General features: G+C 36.4%; 2 protein-coding genes across 6 annotated transcripts in view; one reads left to right on the top strand and one right to left on the bottom strand.

Annotated features, from left to right (window-relative positions):
* The window catches only part of SPATA48 (spermatogenesis associated 48), a 66,208-nt gene extending 45,788 nt beyond the window's left edge, over window positions 1-20,420 (bottom strand). Inside the window, exons 1-2 of the mRNA XM_050785554.1 lie at window positions 19,361-20,420; window positions 10,641-10,738 (exon numbers count right to left, since the gene is read on the bottom strand). Of these exons, the coding sequence (XP_050641511.1) occupies window positions 10,641-10,738; window positions 19,361-19,913 (651 nt within the window). The 5' untranslated portion in view covers window positions 19,914-20,420. The remainder of the gene's footprint in view (window positions 1-10,640; window positions 10,739-19,360) is intronic.
* A 2,313-nt stretch (window positions 20,421-22,733) lies between these two features.
* ZPBP (zona pellucida binding protein) overlaps window positions 22,734-27,428 on the top strand; it is a 149,140-nt gene continuing 144,445 nt past the window's right edge. For 2 of the 5 annotated variants that reach the window (XM_050785557.1, XM_050785559.1), the window contains exons 1-2: window positions 22,734-22,929; window positions 26,508-26,588. In XM_050785557.1, the coding sequence (XP_050641514.1) occupies window positions 22,803-22,929; window positions 26,508-26,588 (208 nt within the window). In that variant the 5' untranslated portion in view covers window positions 22,734-22,802. The remainder of the gene's footprint in view (window positions 22,930-26,507; window positions 26,589-27,428) is intronic. The other 3 variants (XM_050785560.1, XM_050785558.1, XM_050785561.1) reach the window with 2 other exon arrangements.

The following is a 27,428-nucleotide window of genomic DNA, read 5'->3' as shown; positions in this document are numbered from 1 at the left end:
CTCGGCCTCCCAAAGTGCTGGAATTACAGGCATGAGCCACTGCACCCAGCGAGGTCTTAATTTTTTATCCAATTAACAATTTGTGACTTTTAAGTTCACTATATTAAATTCTGTTTAACAGTGGACATAATTTGGTTTAAATCTGTTTTTTTTTTCTATTTGTTTTATGTACTCGATTTTTCTTTTGTGTTACTTTCTTTTGAGTTAGTTAAGAATTTTTTTAATTTTAAAATTTCATTTTATCTTCTATTATCTTACTACGTATGCTTTACAATTTTTTTTTCTTTTCTGTTGTTGCTATCTCTCTAGGATTTATAGTATAGATATTTTACAATATACATCTTTAACTCCAGGGTTTACAGGATAATAATATATCATTCCAAAAATAGTGCAAAAAAGTTTAAACAGCATATGCTCATTTTCTTTGTTGTCCCTTATACTACTGTCACACAATTTACTTTTTTATATGCTATAAACCTGAAACACATTACTATTATCGTTGCTTTAAACAGTGATACTTTAAAGAACTCCAAGATGAAAAATAGTATTTTATATTTACCCATATGTTTACCATTTCTGTTAACCTCAATTTATTTCATTGTGTAAACTTGAATTTTCATATACATTATTTTCTTCTGTCTAAAGAAATTCCTTCAGGTCTACTTTCAGCTTTGTTTTTATAAAAATGTTTTATAAAATGTTTCTATTTTGCTTCTAATTTTAAATATTTTTATTGTTAGTTAATATCTTCTTAGTTTCTTTTTATTTATTTTTGTTACTTAAAATATATGCATTTATTTTCTTCTGGCTTGCACAAACTGACAAAAAGCCAGAAGTCATTCTTACATGTGTTTCTTTGTAAATATCTTTTCTCTAGTTGTTTTTAAGATTTTATTTTTATCGCTGTTTTTCAGTAACGTCATTGATGTGTTTTGGGCATAATTTTAAAACATTTTTATACAGATTGAAATTTGTTGAATATTTTGTGTCTTCAGATTTATAATTTTTATCAGTTAGGAACAATTTGTGTCATTGTGTCACCAACCTTTTTTTTCAACTCACTTTTATTCTGAGACTCCAATGCATGTATGTTAGACGTCTTACTAGATACTGTTCCACAGTAACTAATGCTTTATTTTGAAGCTTTATTTTCTCTCTTTTCATCTTGAATAGTTTATGTTGTTATGTCTTTATTTTTACTGATCTTTCATCATGCAAGATCTGCTCTGTTCTTAAAACTACCAACTTATCTTTTACTTCAGATGTATTTTTCATGTCTAGAAGTCCGTTTGCATCTTCACATCATCCCTTGTTATCATGGTTATGATTGTCTCTATGATCTGAACATATGAAACAGATTTGTAATAGCTGTTTGAATACAATAGTTGCTTGGTCCTTTACGTCTATCACTCATAGGACTGTTATTATTGACTGATTTTTCCCCTATGGGCAATATTTTTCTGCTTCTTTGCATGAAAAGTAGTTTCATTTTATTTTTTAAACTGATAACTTATTTTGGACTTTAAGTTGTTGGTTGGTTGCTGGAAGTTGTTTTATTCTTAAGTTTTGGATTTTTTTCCAGCAAATAAAGTAATTGGAATCAGTCGGGTGCTTTTAAAATTTGAGAAAGTCCAGAGCAATCTTTAAAGTTGAACTAGTTAAGCCTAACTACAAAGGTAATATCCTTTTGAAGATCTGACCTGATGTACCTATGTACTATAAAGTGTTTTATTCTAGTTTGTGGGGACATAAAATGTTCCCTGTCCTCTTTGAGTTTCAGGGAAAGCTTACGCCCATTTCTTTACAGTGGGTTTTTCCTTAGCTTTAGTAGTTCCTTCTTTTGTATACACAGATCAGTACCCAAAGACCCGAGCTATCTCTTCTGCATATTTCCAAAGCCCCACTGCTCCTCCACATCCTCATAACTCCCTCTTTTCTGTCATCTTACCCTGCAAATTCTCCATTCCTTGGCTTCTCAGAACTCTAATCTCTCTCTTCAATCCAACAGGAATGTAAAGCTATGTTTGGGTTTCACTTTCCTGGACTGTGGCTTAAAAACTGCCCACCCCAGGAAGCAAGCTGGTGTAATTGTAGGGCTCACATTGTTAGTTTCCCTTCTTTAGAGATCTCAGTCTTTAAGTGCCTTTGGCCAGTGTCTGGAAATGATTTTTTTTTTTTTTTTACAATTTGTCCAGTTTTCTATTTGGCTAAAGCAGAAAAGTAGCTTGAGTGCCTGTTACTTCATCTTCTTTAATTTATTCATTACTTTGCTTATCATTTTTTATTTTTCTTTCCATGCTTTCTTTTGATTTACTTTGCTGTTCATTTTGTAGCTTTTCATTCACCTGGGAAGGGTGCTACTGGCATCTAGTGGGTGAGGTCAGGGGTGCTGCTAATCATCCTACATTGCACAGGATAGTCTCCTTCAGCAAAGAATTATGAAGCCCAAAATTCTGACCATGCCAAGGTCCAGAAACCATGGTTTAACACATTCTGTTCCACTGTTTGGTTTTTGTTCTTCAGGAACTCCAATTATATGTATATTGTTTCTTCTTTGTTTATCTTCCACTTCAACCACCTTATCTTTAACACTTTCAAATATTCTTTATCTCATGTTCATTCTCTTGGATGTTTTTCATTTTTTATTCAATGTCTTTTATTACATTTTTGTTTTTTTCTGTTTTTCCTTTGCACCATTTAATTATTATTCCAAGATCAATTTTTATTATTTTTTGTCACTGATTATTTTATTTGTATTTAATTTTTGGAGTTCTGTATGAAGGCAGACCTTTATAATCTCAAAGACTTATTTGAAAATATGTAATTCAGTTTGGAGTGTTGTAGTACAATGTTTCATTTACTGCTAAATAGTTGATGTGGGAGTAACTGTCTTCACTAGATTGTTTTGATTCTTGTTTTTTGTTTCATTACAGTTGGTTGAATTTTGAATAGATTTATTTTATTTTCTTCCATTCATTTTGTGGATTTTGTGTGGTTTGCAATATTTTTAATTTAATGTTGCTTTCTCTGTCAGTGTAGGAAAATACAATGTCATGTTGATACAGGAACTAGAAACAAATTGTTTAATCAGATAGTAAGGGCAACAGAGTCCTTGGCAGGGTTTCCCTTTTAACAAAAAGCAGCACCCAAATAATTTATTTTCTAACAAAGATCAGCCTGAAAAATCCAGCTGCAAACATAGATAAGCAAGCTCGAAGCTTGCATGTGTGAATGCCGACAGCTGTGTTGATAGGGAAGGGCTACCTGGAAGCCAGGTATATTCAACATGGAGGCTCCATCTTCCCTTTTCTTTGTCACCACGCATACAGTAAAAAGCAAGCAACAAGGTGCCAGTCAGGTAGAGAACCCATCTACATAATAAGATTAGGGTGGCAGTGGCCAGATTCTCATGTGCTATGCAAATGGCACATCTGGTTCAGCCAATTTTGTGTGCCCTATGTAAATCAGACACCATCTCCTCAAGCTTTTTTCACTGCGGAAGTAGGAACCCATTTTCTCCAGGACCCCTCTCTGCACAGAGAGCTCTTCTCTTTCTTTTGTCTATTAAACAACCACCTTGTCCTCACTCTGGTGTGTGTTAATTTTCCATGGCCATGGGACAACAAACCTCGGGTACTACCCCAGACAATGACACCATTTCAATATATATATGTATCATATATATGATAATATAATGTTATCATATATCATATATAAATATATAATATACATTTTATTATGATAAAGATATTACATATATATTTATTATATGTTAGTTGATGATTTACAGATTATAAATATATATTTTACATATTATATATTAGCTTATGTTTTTATATATAATCATATATTATGTAATAATACATAGTAATATATATCTAATTATATATTATAATATATAATAACATGATTATATATATTATGCATGTTAGATATCATATTAGTTATAACTATACATTATAATCTATATCACATAACGTATAACATATTTATATATAATATTTAATATATAATATATGATGTATATATTATAGATAATATATAATGTATATATTATAGATAATATATGATGTCTACACATATAATATATTTATATAATATGTAGTATATATTATATATAAATATAAGTATATAATATATGAAATGTAAAAGTGGTAAATATTATATATAAATATAAGCATATTATATATCAAATATATAAATCTAATGTATCATATACAAATATATAAATATAACATATAGTATATAATATAATATGTAAAACTATATATCAAATATATAAATATACAATATATAATATATAAACTATATACAACATATTAAATATGAATATATTATATATTAAATATATAATAAATATAAATATATATGTTAGAACTCCTGCTGTAATCTATTATTGCTATGTAGAAAAGATCTGTCAAGCCTTTGAAGGTAATCTGTGTTTTTTCCCCTACCTCTGGCTGCTTTTAAGATATTATCACTGATTTTGGTTTTATGAAGTTTTTCTCTGGTTGATTAGGTCTTTACTTTTTAAATTCTTCTGTATTTTACTGCACTCAAATAATATTAAATGAAGAAATTTTACATTTTTAAAATATTTATTAATTTTTTTCATGTTTCTACATGATTAAATACAAGCTTTATTTATTCAGATTTGGAATTACAAAATATTCAAATTGACTACAGCAGAATTGATCCTCAATTCCCAGAATTTTTTGAATGATTGTGTACCGAAAAATCCAGTATAACTTACTTTATTTATTCACCAGTCCTTTTATTCCTGAGATTCTTATAAAAAGTATTGCTTTATAAAAGTAATAGTGTTCTAAATCTGAGAATATAAATTAACATTATTCAAATTAATGTCAATGTTGTATCAACAATATCAATGCCGTATCTATCCGTAATATCACATCAGAAAAATTACAGCTTATTTTATTATTTTGGGTTATTCTACATACGTAGAAATTATTAAATTGCAATTTGAGGTAGCTATAATAAAAAAAAAATCTCTTTGATTCTGACCCTAGTAACCAAAACAATTACCTTATTTTAAAACAGTGTTGGCCTGGCACGGTGGCTCACACCTGTAATCCCGCACTTTGGGAGGCCAAGGCGGGAGGATCACTTGAGGTCTGGAATTCGAGAACAACCAGGCCAACATGGTGAAACCTGTCTCTACTAAAAGTACAAAAAATAATCAGGCGTAGTGGCACATGCCTGTAATCCCAGCTACTTGGGAAGATGAAGCATGAGAATTGCTTGAACCCAGGAGGCAGAGGTTGTAGTAAGCTGAGATCATGCCACTGAACTCCAGCTGGGGCGACAGAACAAGATACTGTCATAAATAAATAAATAAATAAATAAATAAATAAATAAATAAATACTGTGTTAACTTGATGAAATGCTGCCTCTGACACTTAAAGGAAAACATTTCTTATTATTCTTTAGGCTAATATTTATTTCATGAATGAAGTTATGTTTATCTCCTTTTCTAAAATAAAAATATTTTCAACATAAAACTATTTCTGAGCCATAAATAGGTAAATTCCAGTGAAAATGGTTCACATTTTGTAAACAAGTAGGCCCTGACAACATTTTATATATCATAAATCAATCTTAATGGGGAGGCCTTATTCACTTTTATTTTAAAAACATAGTGCAATACTAGAGCTACTGGTGTGAGGGTGCTTAATTAGCCAGAGGCAAAACAAGCCTGAAATTAAGTGCTAGTAATTTATGTTAGTTTTCTAAAATTTAAACAGGTGTCTAATAACAGCAGCTATGATATGACCAGTCTAATGTGCTAAGAAGTGTTTTGTACTATACATCAATCCATATAATTTACTTGTGTCCGAAGAGGCATTTTACAACCCAATCCCCTAAATAATGTCATTAACTTTTTTTCTAATTAATTAGCTACATGTTTCAAATAGATACAAATTTATGTCTTAAGTAGTATGTTTGAAACTAATATAGTAATTTCTAACAAAAATATCAGGGTAGGTATAATCAATGTAAGTATCACTCTTCATAATAACTCCCATCAGCCTGAGTCATCGTAGTCTGAAATCCACCAGTTTTTATTGCCCTTTATCAAAGGGACAATTACTTTTTCTAAACCTTTGTTTAAATCTTCTCTAGCAGTATCTGAAATTTATGTCATATTTTCTATAGTTCACATGTTTGTTGACTATTATCTTGGTATGCTATATCGTGATAATATAGCATAATCTTTCAGGGGAATCTAGGTTTTTCTCTAATACAGTATCTCTTCCACTTTCTGATTATATTCCTACAAACTCACTTGTACACATTATGTATCTTCAGTTTCTTTATAAAATGTTTTCATTTCCAGGTACTCAAATTTATCATCTACCTAATATCCTTGCTGTCTATCTTCACTTTCGAGTGGCTATTTTCTTGCTGGTGCATCTTCTCTCTATTGCTGTCTTCTACATGTTGTGTGTCTACTATTTCATAGAGAAGGGACTAAATTTGCTCTTTGATATCTTTACTATACTTGAAATCTGATTCAGTTGGAATCTCTACCTCTAACTCTAAATGTTCCTTAGTTTCTACTGATAAAAGTAATCACATTGAAGTAGAACTTCCTTTATGTACTAATAAAACTTTAGCATTATCCACATTAAGATTCTGCAACACCATCAGCATCATTCAATGCCTCAATTTCCAGAATTTCTTCATATTTAACAAGACCTGACAAAATATGGCTATTGATGTCCAGATTCCAAATAATGCAATTACCATAATCTATGTTGAAAAATGAACTTTCAGATTTTTCCTTTTTCCATTTTTATGTTCTCCATGTTTTGCCTCCTTTAACTTGAGACTTTTTCTGCCACTACTCTTGGTGCTGGGGCTGAATGCTTCTGTTGCTGTCACCTTTGGCTTGTTTATTTGGAACCATAACTCATCCTCAATGTACAGCAGAGAATGTGAGGGGATGCCTCAGTGAGCTATCAGAAATAAACATTCAGTGGATATAAAAATTGTATCTTAGCTTCTGCTCTATTTCTTCTCTCTTACACTTTTGGGATTCCAAATAAGCATGTGTTCTTTTTTCTCCCTATATCTCCTAGTTTTGTGGCTTTCACTTCTGTATTTTTCATATTTTTGTATATTTGTGCTTCATCATAGTTTCTTCTAATTTATCTACCAGTTCCCCAATTCCCTCTATAACTGTGTCTAATCTATTACTGAACTCATCTATAAAGTTCTTTTGTTTATTGTATTTTTCAGTTCTGGAATTACTTTTACCCCCAATTTTCTTTTCTCTTCCCTTCCTTCCTTCCTTCCTTCCTTCCTCCCTCCCTCCCTCCCTCCCTCCCTTCCTTTCTTTCTTTCTTTCTTTTCTTTCTTTTCTTGTTGAGACAGAGTCTCACTCTGTCATCCAGACTGGAGTGTGGAGTATAGTGGCACTATCTCGGCTCACTGCAACCTCTGCCTCCTGGGTTCAAGCGATTCTCCTGCCTTAGTTTCCCAAGTAGCTGGGACTACAGACATGTGCCACCACACCTGGATAATTGTTGTATTTTTAATAGAGATGGGGTTTTGCCATGTTGGCCAGACTGGTTTTGAACTTCTGACCTCAGGAGATCTACCTGCCTTGGCCTCCCAGACATGTGCCACCACACCCAGATAATTTTTGTATTTTTAATAGAGATGGGGTTTTGCCATGTTGGCCAGGCTGCTCTCCAACTCCTGACCTCAGGTGATCCGCCCATCTTGGCAGCCCAAAGTGCTGGGATTACAGGTGTGAGCCGCTGTGCCTGGTGTAATATTTGTATTTTTAGTAGAGATGGGGTTTCGCCATGTTGGCCAGGCTGGTCTCAAACTCCTGGCCTCAAGTGATCCTGCCTTGGCCTCCCAAAGTGCTAAGATTACAGGTGTGAGACACCATGCCCAGCCCCTCCCCCAGTCTTCTAATTTCCATTTGGTAATTTATAATTTTTTTACAAAAATTGTGAGCTCATTTTTTTTGTCCTTGAACATTTTATGCATATTTGCAATGTATGGACTCAATGTGTGTTTCTGTTTTCTTTCATTTCTGCTGATTCTCACTTACAGTGTACTTTCTCCTTATGTGTTTGTATACTGTTAATTATGTGTTGAACATTACACTTTAAAAGTTTTTGGCTGGGCATGGTGGCTCACGCCTGTAATCTCAGCACTTTGGGAGGCGGAGGCGGGTGGAACAGCATCAGGAGATCGAGACCATCCTGGCTAACATGGTGAAACCCCGTCTCTACTAAAAACACAAAAAATTAGCCGGGCGTCGTGGTGGGCGCCTGTAGTCCCAGCTACTCAGGAGGCTGAGGCAGGAGAATGGCGTGAACCCGGGAGGCGGAGCTTGCAGTGAGCCGAGATCGTGCCACTGCACTCCAGCCTGGGCAAACCAGCGAGACTCTGTCTCAATAAATAAATAAATAAATAAATAAATAAATAAATAAATAAAGTTTTAATAAAAATACTTTGAGATTTAATAAGATAATATCTTCCTTCAAAGAAAAATGTTGTTTACTTCTGTCTGATTTCTGGAAATGAGAGCAGTCTAGTATCACCTTCATCCTAGTTCAGGACTGGAAGTTTTCTTGTTTACTTGGATTAAGCTAGGCTGTAGTCTGTTCAAGTGCTTTCTATTATTAACCTATCCTTACTTGTAGGATTCAGGCCTCCAAGTATTCAGCCCACAGTCATAGGTGTTTTTCATGGATCATTCCAGCTTCTGATCTTTTACTCCTATGAGACCACCGAAAGTTCAAATCAAACTTTTGGTTGCCTCTTCAAAAATTACAAATTCTTTCAGTATCAAAGTGGCCCTAAGTGCTAGGCTTAAATTTTAGAGCGTCTATCCTCTTGTTGGCCTAGTAATTTCTCTCTACCTTATTAGAAAAAAGGAACATTAATCCAGTTGTTTTGCCATTGGAAATATTGGTCCATATTACTTGGCTTCCACTACTGGAAATAATACCTAGATTTATTCACTGCTATAAAAGGTCTAAACGTATTTTAAATTTAAATAAGTATGCTAATAAGCCTTTCCATGACAAGTTCCTACTTCAGAATTCTAGTTTTAAAATAGTTAAAGCATGGAATCTTGCCATAAATTTGTAGCATAGATTTTTTTTAAAAAGGCAACGAGGTCTTCAATTTCTTATAAGTTTCACTTTGATTTGCTCTCACAGGATTTACCTACAGGACCAATGGATCTTTTGATAAGAGTTTTAAGATAGAATAAGTAAAACTAATCAATAAAAATTTTCATTACCCTTGCAATCACATTATGAATTTTGTCTAAATTCAGAATAGCCTAGAACAGACAAAATTGCCACTATTTCTAATACCATAATTTTCTTATAAAAGAAAAATGTGTAGGACAAAGAAAAACATAAAGTCCTACCATGTGTGTGACATCCTGGTTAAAGGAGGCATTGAGGACACGTACTTTAAATGACTCATGCTCTTTGTTTCATGGCCATGTACTGTAGTACAGCTGTTAATATGTGAGAGGTATGCCTCATTTCCCTTTGTGGTAAACTAGAAAGTGTTATTGTGAAGGAAAAGGTGAGAAAAAAAGAAATCAACATGGCACTATACGGGTAAATTCCCAGGCAGATGAATTTTAGAAGAAATACATATAGGAGTTACAGAAATGGAAATTGATTCTTTACAATGTATTCATACATTTACTGCTAATGAATATGGGTTTTTTTGAGGTAATAAAAATCTAAAATTAGATTGTGGTGATGGTTGTACAACTCTGTGAATATTCTAAGAACATTGAATTGCACACTTTAAGGGACTGAATTTTATGGTGCATGACATATATCTCAATAAAGCTTTTTTAAAAAATGTTTTTATATCTCTGTGTATGTCTTAGGAGTCTTTAAGTATCTCAATTTAAGTGCCAAGAATTTAGAGACTATAAAATCTACACAGGAAGATGATTAAGAATATATTCCTTAAATTCTGAAAAATATTTACGTTAAAATTTTGGTTTTATATTTATTATCTGTCTTATCAAAAGTCAGTTACTCAACATCATTGGGCTTCTGTTTTCTCAAATGATATGAGAATAACAACACTACTGGTTAAGGAGCAGGGATTCAGACAGGATTGTTGTTCAAGTGATATATTGTGGGAATGTCCTCAGGCCAAGGGGAGTGAAGACAGTAGAATAGGAGAAGGAAAAGAAGTTAGTGAGAATGCAGTCTCAGCTGGAGAGTAGCATTTATCTGTTGCCCTAAGAAGTCGGTCAGTCATTGACCAAAATCTGAAAGAGACAGCATGAGAAGGTGCAGTCCTGTAGTCTTGTGGCTGTTAGCCTTTCAGTGGTCATCACTCATTGCTACTGGGAATAGACACACTTGCCAGTGAAGGGAGTCTGTGATGGGCACCAGCTGCATCTACTACTCACTCCTCCCCCATGTATTGTAGGAATGATGCAAGGTAATGTATAATATACATTGACTGCAAGGGTCTGCACAATACCTGGAACATAAGAAGAACTATATACATAGTAGCTATTCGTCTAGGGCATACAATATCTAATAACCAAACAATGAAATAAACTAATTACATATATTGTATAATAACACCCAGCAAGAAAATCTTACTGCACATGTTGCCTCCTCATCAAATGTAAATATGTGACTTATTGAGCGTCCTTCATGATGAGGTTGTAAAGGAGTAACCTTCAGCGGGCTTGTCCAACCTGAAAACACAAAACAAGTGAATGGGATTTTGGTTAAAAACACAATAAAAGTTCTTTTTCAACAGAAATATTTACTGTTAGAAGCTAGACTGTGTGATTGTAATTCATTTTTTAATGGATTATTTAATAACTTTTCTGGATCTTTTAGCTGTGAGTACAGAATAGCTCTGGAATTTCTATGTGAGCCTAATTATAATAGTGCAGAATCACTTGTTATTTCTTACTTATTATTGGAAGATACCTATTTGGTACTATACATCGATGTATGTGCACACAGACATGTTGGGGATGGTGATGACACAAGGTGAGTCTGGTTATTTTGCAGATAATTCATGTAATGATAGATCAGAAGTCCTAAAAAACTAACAAATATAAAAAGCAGCCTTCAAAAATATTTGGTACACTGTAATTGGAAGCTTTTATATAAAGATGAAAAACAGGGGCTCCTGGTTTTGAGGTGTCCATAAGCAAATAGAAAGTACAAACATATAAGTAGATAATTTCAATATGGTATGGCAATACAGCAATAGCTGAGCTCAGAGTGCTGTGGGGGGTGCATAGGAAGGATACTTAAGAATACCTAGTCCAACCAGGTTGTCGGGGCTTAGGGACATCTCCCCAAAGATAACACCTGATCTAATCTTGACAATTAAGTAGAACTTGGATGAAAAAGGAGAAGTAGAGGAAGGGTAGTTGTTCCAGGAAGGGAAACAGTATGTGCAATGGTAGTCCTGCTCTGCGAGAGCCTCTTCATGTATATAGAAATTAAAAAATGTTAGGTATAGCACATTGTAAAATGGTAGATGGGAAATGGTAGAAGATAAGCAAAAGAAATAGTCCAAGGTCAGGGTATGAAAACCTCGGACTCAACCTGCAGATGAATTGCCCTTGAAAGGTTTTAATAAGAGAGATTGATTACTTTGGTTTGGGCAGGTGACTAGCATAGGTGAACTGCAGTGCCTCTGGTAGTTTCCATAGAGATCATTTCTCTCATCCCATGGGGGCTTCTGACTTGGTCCTCTACCTCATAGCTTTGTTCCACGAATTAATCCAACTTGGCAAAATGTAAATTTAAAAGTTAAAATTTGAGATCAGGATGGACAGCACAGAGATGTTGAAGCAAGAGAGAGATGCATTGTGAGAGGTGCTTAGGGAAGGATAGGAGCTCCACGGTCATCTGTGGGTGCCACTCTGGTGGAGCTCTATCACAGATGCCATCTATCTAATATTATATATTGTATATATAAATATTATATATGATCTTATATACTTACAAGTATATACATTATATATTACATATAATATATACTTACAAGTATATATATTATGTATGTATGTAAATACTTACTTGCTTGGGTTCCAGAGTGACCTTCCTGAGTTATTTGACCCATCTGAGCCTCATTTTCCTCACCTTTAATGACTATTGCCAGAGTTATAAAAACTATAATTAATGAATACAAAGAAATAAGCGAACTATGGCATGTAGTTTAAGTGCTCAACATGTTTATTAATTAACAATTAGTAGTTGTAATATCATTAGTATTTTTAGTACTAATGTAGTAATGCTATTTTCATGACGATGATAATGATGATGATTGATGATAATTCAGTCAATGTTTGACTGAGAAACTCGGGACAGAATCTGCAATGGGGATTTGCAAAGGAGGAATACAGAACAAGCGGATGCTGGATAGTCTGTGGGTTTAGAAGGGCCAGTTAGAGAGTAGAGTATCAGTGGACCTCAGTGCACCATTGTTGACTTTGAAGCTTGAGGCAATCACATGAGTAGGATATGGGTAGCCTCTAGGAGCAGACAGAGTCCCCTGGCTGACAGTGCATGAGGAAATAAACAGTTTAGATGAAAGAAACTGGATTCTGCAACAATCTGGATGTGCTTGGAAGCTGATTTTTTCCCCAGACCCTCTAGATAAGAATCAAGATAACACCTTGATTTTGGCTTTATTTATTTATTTATTTGAGACAGAGTCTCAATCTGTTGCCCAGGCTGGAGTGCAGTGGCACGATCTCTGCTCACTGCAACCTCCACCTCCTGGGTTCAAACAACTCTCCCACCTCAGCTTCCTGAGTAGCTGGGATTACAGGCACATGCCACCATGGCCAGATCATTTTTGTATTTTTAGTAGAGACGGGGTTTCACCATGTTGGCCAGACTGGTCTTGAACTTCTGACTTCAGATAATCCGCCTGCATCGGCTTCCCAAGGTGCTGGGATTACAGGCATGAGCCACGGCCGCGTCCGGCCAATTTTGGCATTATTATTATCATAGATTCTAAATAGAAGACCCAGATGACATTCCCCAGACTTCTGATCCACAAAACTGTGATTGATGGGCTTCACTGTAAACTTTCCAGTTTGTGTCAATTTGTTACAGCAGCAAGAGAAAACTAATACAGACATAGAGGTGAGAGGCCAAAGCAAAGGGAGGAAAGGAATGCTGAATCCCATAGTAATTTCAGTTTTAAGAACCATGAGGATGATTCTGTCTGTGACACAGCGGACAAAGAAAACTCTCTAGAAGTCTATTGTGCCAAGAGCAACAGGATGGCATTTTGTGGTATCTATCTTATTTGGAGCCATTCAAACAACTGCTTTGAAAAAGCAGGAAATTAGGAGAATAATAAAACTTGAATTCTAACGTTAAGACAGATTAGAAGGACTCTGGACAATGAATTACACCTCAGAGTCATCAAATTTAAGTCTAAGTATGAGGATATCCTTTCCTCCACTCTGTTTCAGTATCTACTATTTGAAAAGCAAACAATTCTGAAACTTAATGGCTTAAGTCAACCACTTATTCTCTCCCGGAATTCAGAAGATAGTTGGGGGTGGTTCTTTCACGTGGTGTCAGTTTCAATAGCTGCAAAGGTTCAAAAATGGCCTCACCCACATGGCTGGCAAGTTGGTATTGACCATTAACTGGGGGTTTAGGTGGGCATACCAGCAAGTGTCTTGTATTTGTTTCTGTGGGCATAGGTTGGTCTTTCACAGGATAGTGACTGAGATCCCAGAGAAGACTCTGAAGAGGACTAATCCCAATGTGCAAGTGCTTATCAAGTCTCCATTTGCACAATGCTTACTAACTTATAATTGGCCTAAGCCAGTCAAATGTCCAGGCCCAATGTCAACATGGGAAGTAAACAGAGTTTATTGGCAAGAGTGGCAGGCACATGCAGGAACAGGGTGAATTGCTGAAGATCACTTTTGGACGAGCTACCATTCATCTCTTCTTCATAACTCACCATCCCACTTCATCACTTTCATACCAAAAAGTAAATGTCAAGTCTTCTGTTAAGGAAAGCACTATAGTATTTTCCTTACTTCTTAGGAATTTAAAATGTTTAAAACCATGATCATATTTTTATTGTGAGAAGGATTCATGTGTAACCTATAAAATGATATGAGTTTGAGGGCATCTGCCATGAATCCTATTTTCCCATAGGCCCTGTTATTTTTATTGTAAAATATCATAATATTGTGCTTTTAAGGAATGCAAAAACTATTATAGCAGAAAAATTCAAGAACCATTCTCTGTATTTTGTCTTCATGTATTTTCTACCATCTACTGGTTATATATAGGTTTTAATAACACCTAAAATGCCCTTTGTTAATGGTCTTACTTGAGTTATCTTTCTTAATACAGCTAAAGTAGATCATGTTTTTTGATTTTTAAAAGGACAACTTTAGGTTTAGTTGTTTGTACATGTTGTTTTTCTATTCTCTATTTTATTTATATGCACCTAATATCAGAGATTCAAAATACAAGAAATAAACATTGACAGAATTGAAAAGAAAACTAGGCACTGCTACAATAATTATTGGATACTTTAATATCCACTTTCAGTAACAGAATGATCAGACAAAGATCGATAAGGAAATAGAGAATTTGAACAACACTATAAAACAATTTGACCTAACAGAACAATTCACCCAACAACAGCAGGATATACATTTTTCTCAAGCACACATGGGACATTCTCTAGAATAGAAAATATTTTAGGCCACAAAACACTTCCTTATAAATTTAAAAGGTTAAAATCATACAGTGTCTTTTCCAGTCGAAATGAAATGAAACTAAAAATCAACAGAAGAAGGGAAACTGGAAAATTAACAGATATATAGAAATTAAACATGATGCCACGAAACAAAGGATCAAATAAGAAATCATAAAGGAAATGGGAAATTATCTTGAGAAAAATGATTTTTGTTTCTTTTTAGACAGAGTCTCGCTCTGTCACCCAGGCTGGAGTGCAGTGGCATGATCTCGGCTCACTGCAAACTCTGCCTCCCAGGTTCACGCCATTCTCCTGCCTCAGCCTCCCGAGTAGCTGGGAATACTGGCGCTTACCACCACGCCCGGCTACTTTTTTGTATTTTTAGTAGAGATGGGGTTTCACCATATTAGCCAGGATGGTCTCGATCTCCTGACCTCGTGATCCACCTGCCTCAGCCTCCCAAAGTGCTGGGCTTACTGGTGTGAGCCACCGCACTCAGCCGAAAAATGAAAATTTAAACAACAAAATTTATGGGGAATGACCTTAGCAAGATGGCAGAGTAGGAAACTCTGAACTTCCTCTCCCCAATTAACAAACTGATTCGGCAACAATTCATGAACAAGTTGCCTTTGTGAGAAATACAGAAACTAACTGAAAGGCTCCTGCACCTTGACAGAATGCAAAACAGATGCACTGAAGCTGATATGGAGATTTGAGTCACCCTCTTGCAGATTCCCTGCCCCTGGTGCAGTACCAGACAATCAGGAAGAGATTTCCTAGCTCCCATATTCACTCAGGATGTTCTCCCCTCGATTGGTTCCCATGTTTAGCACCCCAACTTTTCCAAGGGGGCTCCCCCCAGGACTGGCTTCTGTCTTGCCAGTCCTGGAGCCCTGAGGGGTTTGATACAATCTAATGATCCCAGAGTGAACAGAGATTGCATTCTGGACTGGTAGATAGCACAGACTCTCCCATATGCTCAGCACAGAGTAAGCAGATTTTAAATAATCCTCGCTTTCAGCCCCTAGAAAAGGTTGATTCACTCATGTGTTCAGCCCCCCAACTTCTTGGTAGTTGCCTAAAGAACTAGGATTTATCTTACCAGTCCTGGAACTCTGATAAATTCAACATAGTTTAACCCCCTGGGGGAAGACGCAGAAAGCAGGCTAGGCTTGTAGATGCCACAGATCTAGATCTAGAGATAGTCATCATAGATCCAAGAGTTGATTCAGGATCGCAGCTTCTCTGGGGCTGCCCCAAAAAACAGTATCTGTCTCACCAATCATGAAACTCTGATGAATCTGGCACAGTCTAGTTGCCTATGGGATAATGGAAATGGGAGTTTGGGCTAGTAGACACCATAGCTCACCCCCTCCTCAGCATAGAGCAAGTGAACAAAAATCCCATCTCTCAGATTCCCTTGGGAAGGAAAACAGTTGGCAGAGGTTCCCAAATCTCTGGCCAGGCTGAAGGGTGAAGGTCTTCTCATTTTCAAGACCAGGTCATGAAGAATGGAAGAAGTGCCTGTTTTGTCTAATGTGCGAACACCTCTACAGTCAAGGAAAATGAAGAATCAGGCAAAGATCCTCCAAACAAAGGAAGAAGATAGATTTTCAGAAACCAATCCTAATAAAATGGAGTTAAATAATGTACCCGACAGAAAACTGTCACAAAAAAATGTTCACCAAGGTCAAGAGAATCATAAATGCAGGAAGAGATAGACAGCAATACAATAATGGTAGGATATTTTAGTACCTCACTTTTAATAATGAATACAACATCCAGACAGGAGATCGATAAGGACATAGAGTACTTGAATAAAACATAGGCCAAATAGACCTCATACACACAGAAATTTTGGACATATGCTACAACATGGGCGAACCTGAAGGACATTATGGTAAGTGAAATAAGCCAATCACAAAGGACAAATAATATGTGATTTCACTTAAGTTAGGAAACTTAAGTAGTCAAAATCATAGATAACAGAAGATATAATGGTTGTTGCCAGGAGTCCATAACTCCTGGCAGGGAGGGAAATAGGGGGTTGTTTAATGGGTAAAGAGTTTCAGTTTTGCAAGATGAAGTGAATCCCAGAGATGGATGGTGGTGATATTTGCACAGTATGAATATACTACTTAATACTAATTAACTATAAAAATGGTAGTGGTGGGCCGGGCGCGGTGGCTCACGCCTGTAATCCCAGCACTTTGGGAGGCCGAGGCGGGCGGATCACAAGGTCAGGAGATCGAGACCACGGTGAAACCCCGTCTCTACTAAAAATACGAAAAATTAGCCGGGCGCGGTTGTGGGCGCCTGTAGTCCCAGCTACTCGGGAGGCTGAGGCAGGAGAATGGCGTGAACCCGGGAGGCGGAGCTTGCAGTGAGCCGAGATCGCGCCACTGCACTCCAGCCTGGGCGACAGAGCGAGACACCGTCTCAAAAAAAACAAAAAAAAGGTAGTGGTGAATGTCTGTATCACCCCAAATTCGTGTGTTGAAGCCTAACTCCCAATATGATGTTATTTGGAGGTGAAGCCTTCGGGAGGTAATTAGCTTTAGATGAGGCAAAGAAGGTAAGACCTCCATGATGGCATTAGTGTTAAGTAGAGGAAGGGAGACTAGAGCACTCTCTGAGGATGCAGGGAGAAAGAAGCCTTCTATAAACTAGAAAGAAGGTCTTCACCAGCAATCAAATATACCGATTCCTTGATTCTTGGCTTCCCAGCCTCTAGAACTATGAGAAAAAATATCTGTTGTTTCAGCCACCCAGTCTTTAGCATTTTGTCATGCAATGTGACTTAATACAATGGTTTAAAAAAAGAAAGACATACAAAGTGGTATCAATATTGATATCAGGAGGCCAAAGCGGAGGACAATCAAGGAAGTGACAATAGACAAGCTCTATTTCTTCTGTGATAACAAAGATTGGATCATCTACTGCAATGAGAGGCAGAGTTCTATAAAGGATTTGAATATAATTAGAATAAGTTTAGAAGAGTTAATTGGTAGATGATAAAAAGAGGCAACTGGATCAAGAAAGGAAGTGCTAAACTCAGTAAAAGGTCTACACAAGTTTGGAATGGGGCAAGAAGAAATCAGCAATATCATATTTTATGATCTTTCTTTGATATTTGTGAAAGTCCACTGAAGAGCATACCGGTGTGTGATGAAATTAATTCTGAAATGTCCGTCTTTATGAAAATGTATTAGAAATAATGTGTTTTTAGGTTTAAAACCTGAAAGTACTTATCATTTACAATTAATGATTGTTTCCAGGATGTACAAAGTCATTGAAAGCCTAGGACAAATTATATTGAACTCTGTCCCCAAATTGCAGGTATTACTTTTTGAAACTCTTAATAGCTAATAATAATAGCTACTATTAATGAAATGTTTTATCAGGTTTCAGGGATTCTGCTAAGCACTTTACAAGTGTTAATTCATTTGACTCTTAAAAATGTATAAAAGAAGTACTATTATTCCTAATTTATGTATGAAGAAACTGAAAATTTTGGACTTCTTACAATCTGACATTAATTCTTTATTTTAGGTATTTTTACATGAATTACATAAAATGGCCCTTACTATTATCTTATGAAGTTTTACTCTTAGGTGAGTTTTACAAGTGAGGATACACAGGCATAAAGAGAATAGTAACTAGCCCTGGGTTGTACAGCAACGTAGTTTTTTGCCAGAGTTCAAGGCTAGATAGTCTGAGTATAAAGCCTGTTCTCTGAATTCCTCTGTTTCACCGATTCAGGCAGTGAAATACATGGGATAGATGAGCTCCATACTTGGTTCTGACTTGGTGGTGCAAAGTCTGTTAACACCATTTTATCCCTATGTTAGCTTTGCTAAATCATTTCTTCAACCTATCATTTCTTGGAATAATGTTTAAAAGTCTTCTTCCTATAGCATCTGGTCCTTTCCTTTTCACAAGCTAAAAAATGTTGATCTTTTTACATTCCTGTCTGCCAGACAGCTTTTATACAGGAAATAGTACCTATGGCTTTCTTTTGGAGGTGTTTCTTATCATTTAGAAGAACTCCATTTATAGGAGTTCTTACAGAGAAACCACATGGTGCAGATGTCAGTAAGGAGTCATCAATCCTGCCTCCATTGGTGTGGAGCTATTTATGCAGTTTGTTTCATTTCAGCTTCTGTTCTTATTGGAACCAAAAAGTTTATGTTCAAGTACTTAAATTTTTCCCATTTTATTTCAATCCTTAAAACTAACTCTTTCATAATCATCAGTGAATTAATTCTTTCAAAGCAGAGAGACAGATAAGGAGAATTCTATAAAATTATCAAAGTGATACGTAAATTCCCCTGTGGTAAAACAAGCTTATCCATATATCTAGAATAAATAATGTTATATAATCTATGTGAATCACTTAATGAATATTCTTTTCTTAAAGAACAAATTTTCTTTTACAAATAAGTTTATAAGGTTTATCATTCCTTTCTTATAATCTGTAATTTAAAAATAAAACCTTTTTCACATCATTGTAATTTTGTAAATTTAACTGCCTAAATATTGAATCTTATGTCCATACTCTCTTCCCTCGAGTATTTAAAAAATATAAAGTTCATGTCACTTCACTTACCTCCAAGTCTTGCTCTGATAGAAATGTCCGGCACTCCCCTGGAATTCCATTTCCTGTTCTGTTGCAGTTCTTCTGATAGAATTTTTTGCCTTTTTATTGTTGTTTGAAATCCTGTGTCTGGTCTGGGAACTCGATGTTGAGGTTTCACATCACTAAAATCCACTAGGTTTGGTATGGTTCTGCCAATGCCAGGATTTAAATCAGCATCACCACCAGGACTCATAAACCCTGAACAGGAATCACCTAAGGTCACATCATCCCGAAGTGGAAATAATGGATAATGTGGCCCATATGGTGGGGGATAAGGATAATGTAAATGATAGTCTGGCAAAACTGAAGGGGGATAAGGGTGAAATTTAAGAAAAGCAGGGTTGCATTTCTTTTCAAATCTGCCATAGTTATGTCTGTTCTCAAGACCTTTCACAAAAGGCATGTTCATTTTTCTTAAGAGATCACAATAGTGTGGGTAATCTATATTCTCAACAGTTCCTGAAAGGATGGACCTTTTAGAAATACTTATCTTTCCAGGTGTGTCCTGAATCTCTACATCCATGGCCTTTCTCTTTAGAAGTTTTGATAACTATAAAGTATTTCTGATAATTCCTTTATCTTTAACTATATAAACTCTATTTCCAATAACTCAAGATCGGTGTTAAACTAGTATAAAATTGACTCAGCTTTCTAAATGTTGGCAGATAATTTTGATTTTCTTTTTAAGGTAAATATTTTCCTCCACCAAAGGAAGAATAGGGCAATGAAGGAACAGGACAGAAGGAGAGAAAAGCAGAGCCCTTGTTGCTTGGCAACGGCTAGAACTCTTAACACATTGAACGATTTATTATGTACATCATAATTTAATTCTTAAGAAAAACAAAAATAGCCTTGGTACTAGTATTTCCATGATACTTTTCTCCCCGGTGCTCAGGAAAGCTGTGTTCATTTACTTATTTTAAAATCTTCCATAAGTTGGTATTTATGGGTATAAAATATATTTAAGGAGGGTAAATAAAGCAGTTAATTCAGTGACAATATATTTCCCAAAAGTATATATGTGACTACAATTAAGTATTTATAGATATAACACTTGCTATCTAAATAAATGTAAATATAAATGCACTGCAAAATACAAACAATACTAAAGTTAAATTGGTATATCTAATTTTTTTTTTTTTTTGAGACGGAGTCTCACTATGTTGCCCAAGCTGGACTGCAGTGGCACGATCTTGGCTCACTGCAAGCTCCGCCTCCTGGGTTGATGCCATTCTCCTGCCTTAGCCTCCTGCGCAGCTGGGACTACAGGCGCCTACCACCATGCCTGGCTAATTTTTTGTATTTTTAGTAGAGACTGGCTTCACCGTGTTAGCCAGGATGGTCTTGATCTCCTGACCTTGTGATCTGCCCACCTCAGCCTCCCAAAGTGCTGGGATTACATGCGTGAGCCACCGCGCCCAGCCCCAGTATATCTAATTTTTAAGAAAAACAGAAAATTATAATGAAAGTACAGGTACATATTTACATACCCTAAATTATCTTTACTTCCCTTAAATTTACCATGGTGTCCAGAGTAAGAACAGTAAGAGTTTTAAATTCATTTTAGGAAACCACAATGGGTGTCAGTTAACTGTCTACACACACAATATCATTTAAATCACTAATATATTGGTTCACTTAAAAGTTCTTTTACCTGAATAATTTCATCTTGCATGAACTACTATAAGAGGAAATCCAAGTATTAGAATTTGGGGTAAAAGTTCACATCATCCTTACTGCAGCAAAAATGTTAGAACAGGCAAGATTCTAGCTTTGAAGAGTAAGGCACATAATCATTAATCCGGCCAACTGTCAAGGGTGATATGCTTGGTATAATCAGAATGCCTATGCCCCACTGAAAGTCTTCACAATTTTGAGATATATTATTAAACAAGTGAGGAGATTAAATTAGGTGGTTAGACTGTCAGTCTTAAATCCCTGTCAGATCATAGTATATCAAGTGACAGTTTTTAGCCCACCCATGATCACTCATTTCTTCATATCAAAAGTGATAACTCATTTGTAATTAGGCATTCTATATTTAGTTGCTCAAACTTCATTCTTCAGTGTATTTGCACCAACTGCTTTATTTCTATCACAGGTCTGCTCCCATTAAGTAAATCCTTCCAGCAGCAGAAAAGTAGAGGCATGAGTTTCTTTCAATTTCTCTAAAACAAGTTCTGGCTATAAATGGCCTCTTAGGCTGTGTATGGGAAAAAATAATCCCCATAACTTTGTACTTAGAATGAATCCTTTACAAGAGACAGATTAACAAGAGAAAAACAGAAGTTCATTAATATATTTCATTTATATATGAGGAACACCCAGAGAAAGAGTAGTTCTCAAAGAAGCATCTTTGAATTCCAGCTTGTATAGCATCTTCAACAAAGACTAGGAAATTTTTAGAGATGTGACAAAGGAAAACGACTCTGAGTCTCTATAGGCAGTGACTTGGGCTAAGCAAACAAATAGCAGACAAAAGATGGTTAAAAAAAAAAGCTAATATTAATTCCTCTGGTATCATTTCAAGGCTAATGAGGGTCTGAAGCTGTCTTCAGTGGTTAACCTTTATTCTCCCTGGTAAAGGAGCAGGGCAGGATACCTTTTGTCTTTCTAAATCTATGTCTTGCTTCTAGGTAAAAAGGGAAGGTGGACAGCTCTCCTGCATCCGCTGGTTGTCTTCAGGGCAGCAATCCTTCATATTTGAGAAGGTATATTCTGGTCTCCCACACAGGATAGATGGTTTTGTATGTTTTGCTGAATTTAGGTGATACTATAAGATGATTTTCCAGTCTATTTTAGAAAGTAAACTTCATCTATGGTTGTTTCCTCTGTCCTTCCATCAAGCTTCTTTCTGAGGCTGAAGGCCTTACTTACCTTTAATTCCCACGTGTATTGCATTTATCTCCCAATTAAGTTCCACACATCCATAAAATACTAGCTGCTGACATTACTAGATCAAAGCAATCCACTGAGGGCTCTACACGTCTTAACTCATACATTCTCACTATCGGTTGTTCGAAACTGGGTCCCACATCTACCACCTGGCTTACAAAAAGGGCCTTCCCTCTGATCACAAACCCTTTGCAAAGGTAAAAGCACTGGCTTTGAGGCCCAACGATGCTCTCTCAGCTCTAGGATCTTGGACAAATCACTTATGTTCTTGAGGATGCCCTGCGTGGCGGTGTTGTCCTGAAGGCCTGGGGGCCGCACAGCAAAGCAGGCGAGTGCAGGCCCCACCAGCTACGTGGAGACACAGGCGGACCCCCAAGTCTACCATCCCGGCGGAAGTGGGAGCACGTCCATCAGGTCCGTCGTTCCGGTCCTCCGCCCGCCAACTTCCGGCTGCAGGTGGAGGCGCGTCGCTTAACGACCTTCCGCGCGGACGGTGGGCAGCGACGGCGGCGTGTGGATGGAGGCCTCGGCCCTCGGCCCGGCGCGGCGGGGCAGGCGGCGGACCCGGGCCGCCGGCTCCCTGCTCTCTCGGGCCGCCATCCTCCTCTTTATCTCCGCCTTCCTCGTGCGGGTGCCCTCATCAGGTGAGGGTCCGCGCCGCCGGGCCAGCTCCGCAGGGACAACCGCAGCTTCCCCCACTCTTCGAATTGCCTTTTCTTGTGTCACGTGCATCCCTGTTATATAGACACCTTGCTCACTAATACGTGACAAGAAAGGTTTGTTTTTTATAGAAGTAGCACTCTGTATTTGCATAGAAGAGTGAATGACAGGAAATTAAGGTATAGATAGATCACCCACAGTTGAAGTTTTAAAATTAAATTGCTTTGTTAATAAACTCCTTGATTCAGTCCATGGGTCATCTGCCAGGTTTGCATTTCAGTGTGTGAACTCTGTAATGATGTGCTCAGTGTTTTTCAAAGTGAATAGGCAACGTGCTGCTTTGAAATTATCCGTGATGGTGGAGCGCCATCTATTGGTTTTAGCTGTAAAATATAGGAAATAATGCGATTTTAAAGTTTTGACCTCTCAAGAATTGAAGTACTTTTCTATACTGTTTTAAAAATACATTTAAGGCAGGGCGCGGTGGCTCACGCCTGTAATCCCAGCACTTTGGGAGGCCGATTTGGGCGGATCACAAGGTCAGAAGATCGAGACCATTCTGGCTAACATGGTGAAACCCCATCTCTACTAAAAATACAAAAATAATTAGCCGCGCGCGGTGGCGGGCGCCTGTAGTCCCAGCTACGCGGGAGGCTGAGGCAGGAGAATGGCGTGAACCCGGGAGGCGGAGCTTGCAGTGAGGCGAGATCGCGCCACTGCACTCCAGCCTGGGCGACAGAGCGAGACTCTGTCTCAAAAAAACAAAAAAACAAACAAAAAAAAACGAACAAAAAATACATTTAAGATACTGATGAACAAACACTGAGGAAGGAAGTGAAAATTTAATTGAACTGTTCTTTAACTAGAAAGGTTTGGGCTGCATTATTTCATGTTGAAATTCTAGACTCATAAAACAAAATATCTCCCAGAATTGATAAAATCACAGATTTGCTTCATATGAAAAAAGTTGTTCAAATAAGGAATAATGAGAAAAAGAAGTCCTCCAAGAATATAAATGTAAAAGGAATGTGGAGGTAGGCAGGGGATGGGGGAGGAGAAAGTAAGTAAATAGAGTCAATAGAGATTTAAAAATCAAAGTCCAGGCATCAGAAATCCAAAGATGATGATTCTATAAGTATATGAATAACTGATAGCCATCAATTGCCATGTAGGAGAAAGAAGCTTCTTGGATATGGTTCATGGTCGCGTATTAGGTGTGAAAAGGTTTTTATTTTTTTACCTGGTGATCTTTTGATGAAATGAGATTAGACCTTTGAGGTATAAGAAATAGAATAAGCAGTTAGTAGCTTATAAGTGATGAATAGTGAAGGCCTCTTATATACCTTTTTACAATTTTTACAGTATTCTCGTTTTCTACAGTAACTGTAAGGATGGAATTATTATTAGTCCCATTTTGCATATGAGAAAACTGAAACTCCTAGAGTCAAAAGTGATTTTCCTAAAACCAGTACATGGCAGAATTAGGATTTAAACTCAAGTCCTCTGGCTTTGATACCACATCCTTTTCTTTGCACTTTGCTAATCCTGTCTGCTAAAGGCTATTTGGGTATAATGCTTTATTGCATTTTTATACTGCCCCTCACATTATTATGCCCATCACATTTGCTCATTTAACAATGAAGACTATCAGAATATGTTTCACAATTGTTATTTAATATTTACAATGTGTGAGGTGTTGTGTTTGATACTGATATTTGATAAGTTAACATAAACATTGATCCCACTATCAGTGGAGCTTATAATCTAATAAGGAAAATGATATGTGTGCATCAAGAGCTATAGTACAATGTAAGCCAGTGTCTACAAGGGTTTTTCTGATGTTCTCTTATAGAATTTTTATAGTTTCAGGTCGTAGATTTAAGTCCTTAATTCATCTTGAGTTGATTTTTATATAAGGTGAGAGATGAGGATCCAGTATCATTCTTCTGCATGTGACTTTCCAATTATCCCAGCACCATTTAGGCAAAGATTTCGTGACCAAGAACCCAAAAGCAAATGCAACAAAAACAATGACAAAAATGCCAGACTTAAGTAAACTAAAGAGCTTTTGCACAGCAAAAGGAACAGTCAGCAGAGTAAATAGATAACCCACAGAATGGGAGAAAACCTTTACAATCTATACATCTGACAAAGGACTAATATCTAGAATCTATATCTAGAATCTACAAGGAACTCAAACAAATTAGCAAGAAAAAACTCCCAACAACCCCATCAAAAAGTGGGCTAAAGACGTGAGTAGGCAATTCTCAAAAGAAGTTATACAAATGGCCAAAAAACATATGAAAAAATGCTCAACATCACTAGTTATCAGAGAAATGCAAATCAAAACCACAGTGTGATACCACCTTACTCTCGCAAGAATGGCCATAAACAAAAAATAAAAATTAATAGATGTTGGTGTGGATGTGGTGAAAAGGGAACACTTCTGCACTGCTGGTGGGAATGTAAACTAGTACAACCATTGTGGAAAATTGTGGAAATTCCCTAAAGAACTCCACATTGGAACTCCCGAATGTAGAACTACCATTGGATCCAGCAGTCCAACTACTGGGTGTCTACTTGGAGGAAAAGAAGTCATTATATGAAAAAGATACTTGCACACACATTTTTATAGCAGCACAATTCACAATTGCAGAATCATGGAACCAGCCCAAATGCCCATCAGTTAACGAGTGGATAAAGAAACTGGTGTATGGTGTATATATATAAATTGTGTGTGTGTGTGGGGGTATATATATATACACACACATAAATATACGTGTGTGTATATAAATATGTGTATATATACGTATATGGAATACTACTCAACTATAAAAAAGGAATGAATTAATGGCACTTGCAGCAACCTGGATGGGGTTGGAGGCTATTATTATAAGTGAAGTAACTCAGGAATGGAAAAACAAAACATTATATATTCTCATTTATCAGTGGGAGTTAAGCTATGAGGATGCAAAGGCATAAGAATGATACAATGGTCTTTGGCGACTCGGGGTGGGAGAAACGGTGGGAAGGGGGTGAGGGATAAAAGGCTACAAATTGGGTTTAGTGTTATGTGAGGGGTGCACCAAAATCTGAAAATCCTTACTAAAGAATTTATGGAACCAAATACCACCTGTTCCTCCAAAACTTATGGAAATTAAAAACAAAGAACTATAGTACAGTGTAGAATGAGTGTTATTAAAAAGGTGCTGGTGATGTACTGTGGCAGGTAAGAAGTGCTAAGGACAAACGAGGTTTGAAGGAGAAGGGACTTGTGATTTGCGTCTTGAATTGTGGGAGATGTGAACTTCTAATAATGAAGAGAGTATTCTAAATGGATTTAGAAAAAATCAGAGGTGAGATATAAAATGGAGAAGCAGTAGGTAGATTAAATTTATCAGATCGTTTGAGGGGGAATAGAGTTGGAACAGTGATATCAACTGTCAGAGGAGATTGACTTATGGCTCTTCCCCTCAACCAATACCAAAGATACTGTAATACTATACTTGAATATTTTAGAATATCTAATGAGACAAATTGTTGATCATTTTTTTTTTGATAGTTGGACACTTGGTTCGATTACCAAGAGGTTTTCGCTTGACCAAAGATTCAGTGAAAATAGTGGGATCGACACATTTTCCAGGTATTCATGAATATATTTTCACTAATTTTTAAATAAATTATTAGCATTTGTTTAAATTTTATCAGTCTTGTCCAAAAGGCTAATGTTCTTCAGTTATCCTAGTCTCCTAAGGCCCTTTTCTTCCTAGAGAAGTGTATTAAAGTTGTTTGCATATGGTTAGACTCATCCAGTTCTAATACTGTAAGCTATAACTGCATAAGTGTACAAAGAATAATTATTTCTAAAAGTTATCTAAAGTTGCCTGTAGTGGATTTTTATTATATAATAATTAGCTATAATACTAAGTGTATGTAGTGCAAATATGGTAATACAAATCATACATATTTTGGATTCAAAGATTTGCAATAGTCACATGAAGTGTAGCAACTACAGCTTGTTTTGGTGTTTTTTAAGTTGTAGCAAATTCACATGCCATAAAATTCTTCCTTTAAAGTGCACAGTTCAGTTGTTTTTAGTATATTGACAAGATTGGACATATATTGACAACTGTTACCCCTATCTAATTTTACAACATTTTCATCACCCCAAAAAGAAAGACCTAATCCATTATGCAATCATTCTTCAGCCCTGGAAACTACTTATCTACTTTCTGTCTCTATAGTTTTGCCTGTTCTGAAAATTTCATATAAATGGAGTCATACACTGTGTGCCCTTTTGTGTCTGTCTTTCACTTAGTGTAATGTTTTTGAGGCTCAGCCATGTTATAGAGTGCATAAATACTTCATTCCTTTTTAGGGTGAAATAATACTCACTTCTCTACCTAGCAGTACATATGGGACATATGGTAACTCTATGTTTAATATTTTGAGGAGCTGCCAAAGTATTTTTTAAAGAGCCTAA

This window comes from Macaca thibetana, chromosome 3 (genome assembly GCF_024542745.1).
Source record: "Macaca thibetana thibetana isolate TM-01 chromosome 3, ASM2454274v1, whole genome shotgun sequence".
Lineage (NCBI taxonomy): Eukaryota > Metazoa > Chordata > Mammalia > Primates > Cercopithecidae > Macaca > Macaca thibetana.
This window is presented reverse-complemented; position numbering and strand designations above follow the sequence as displayed.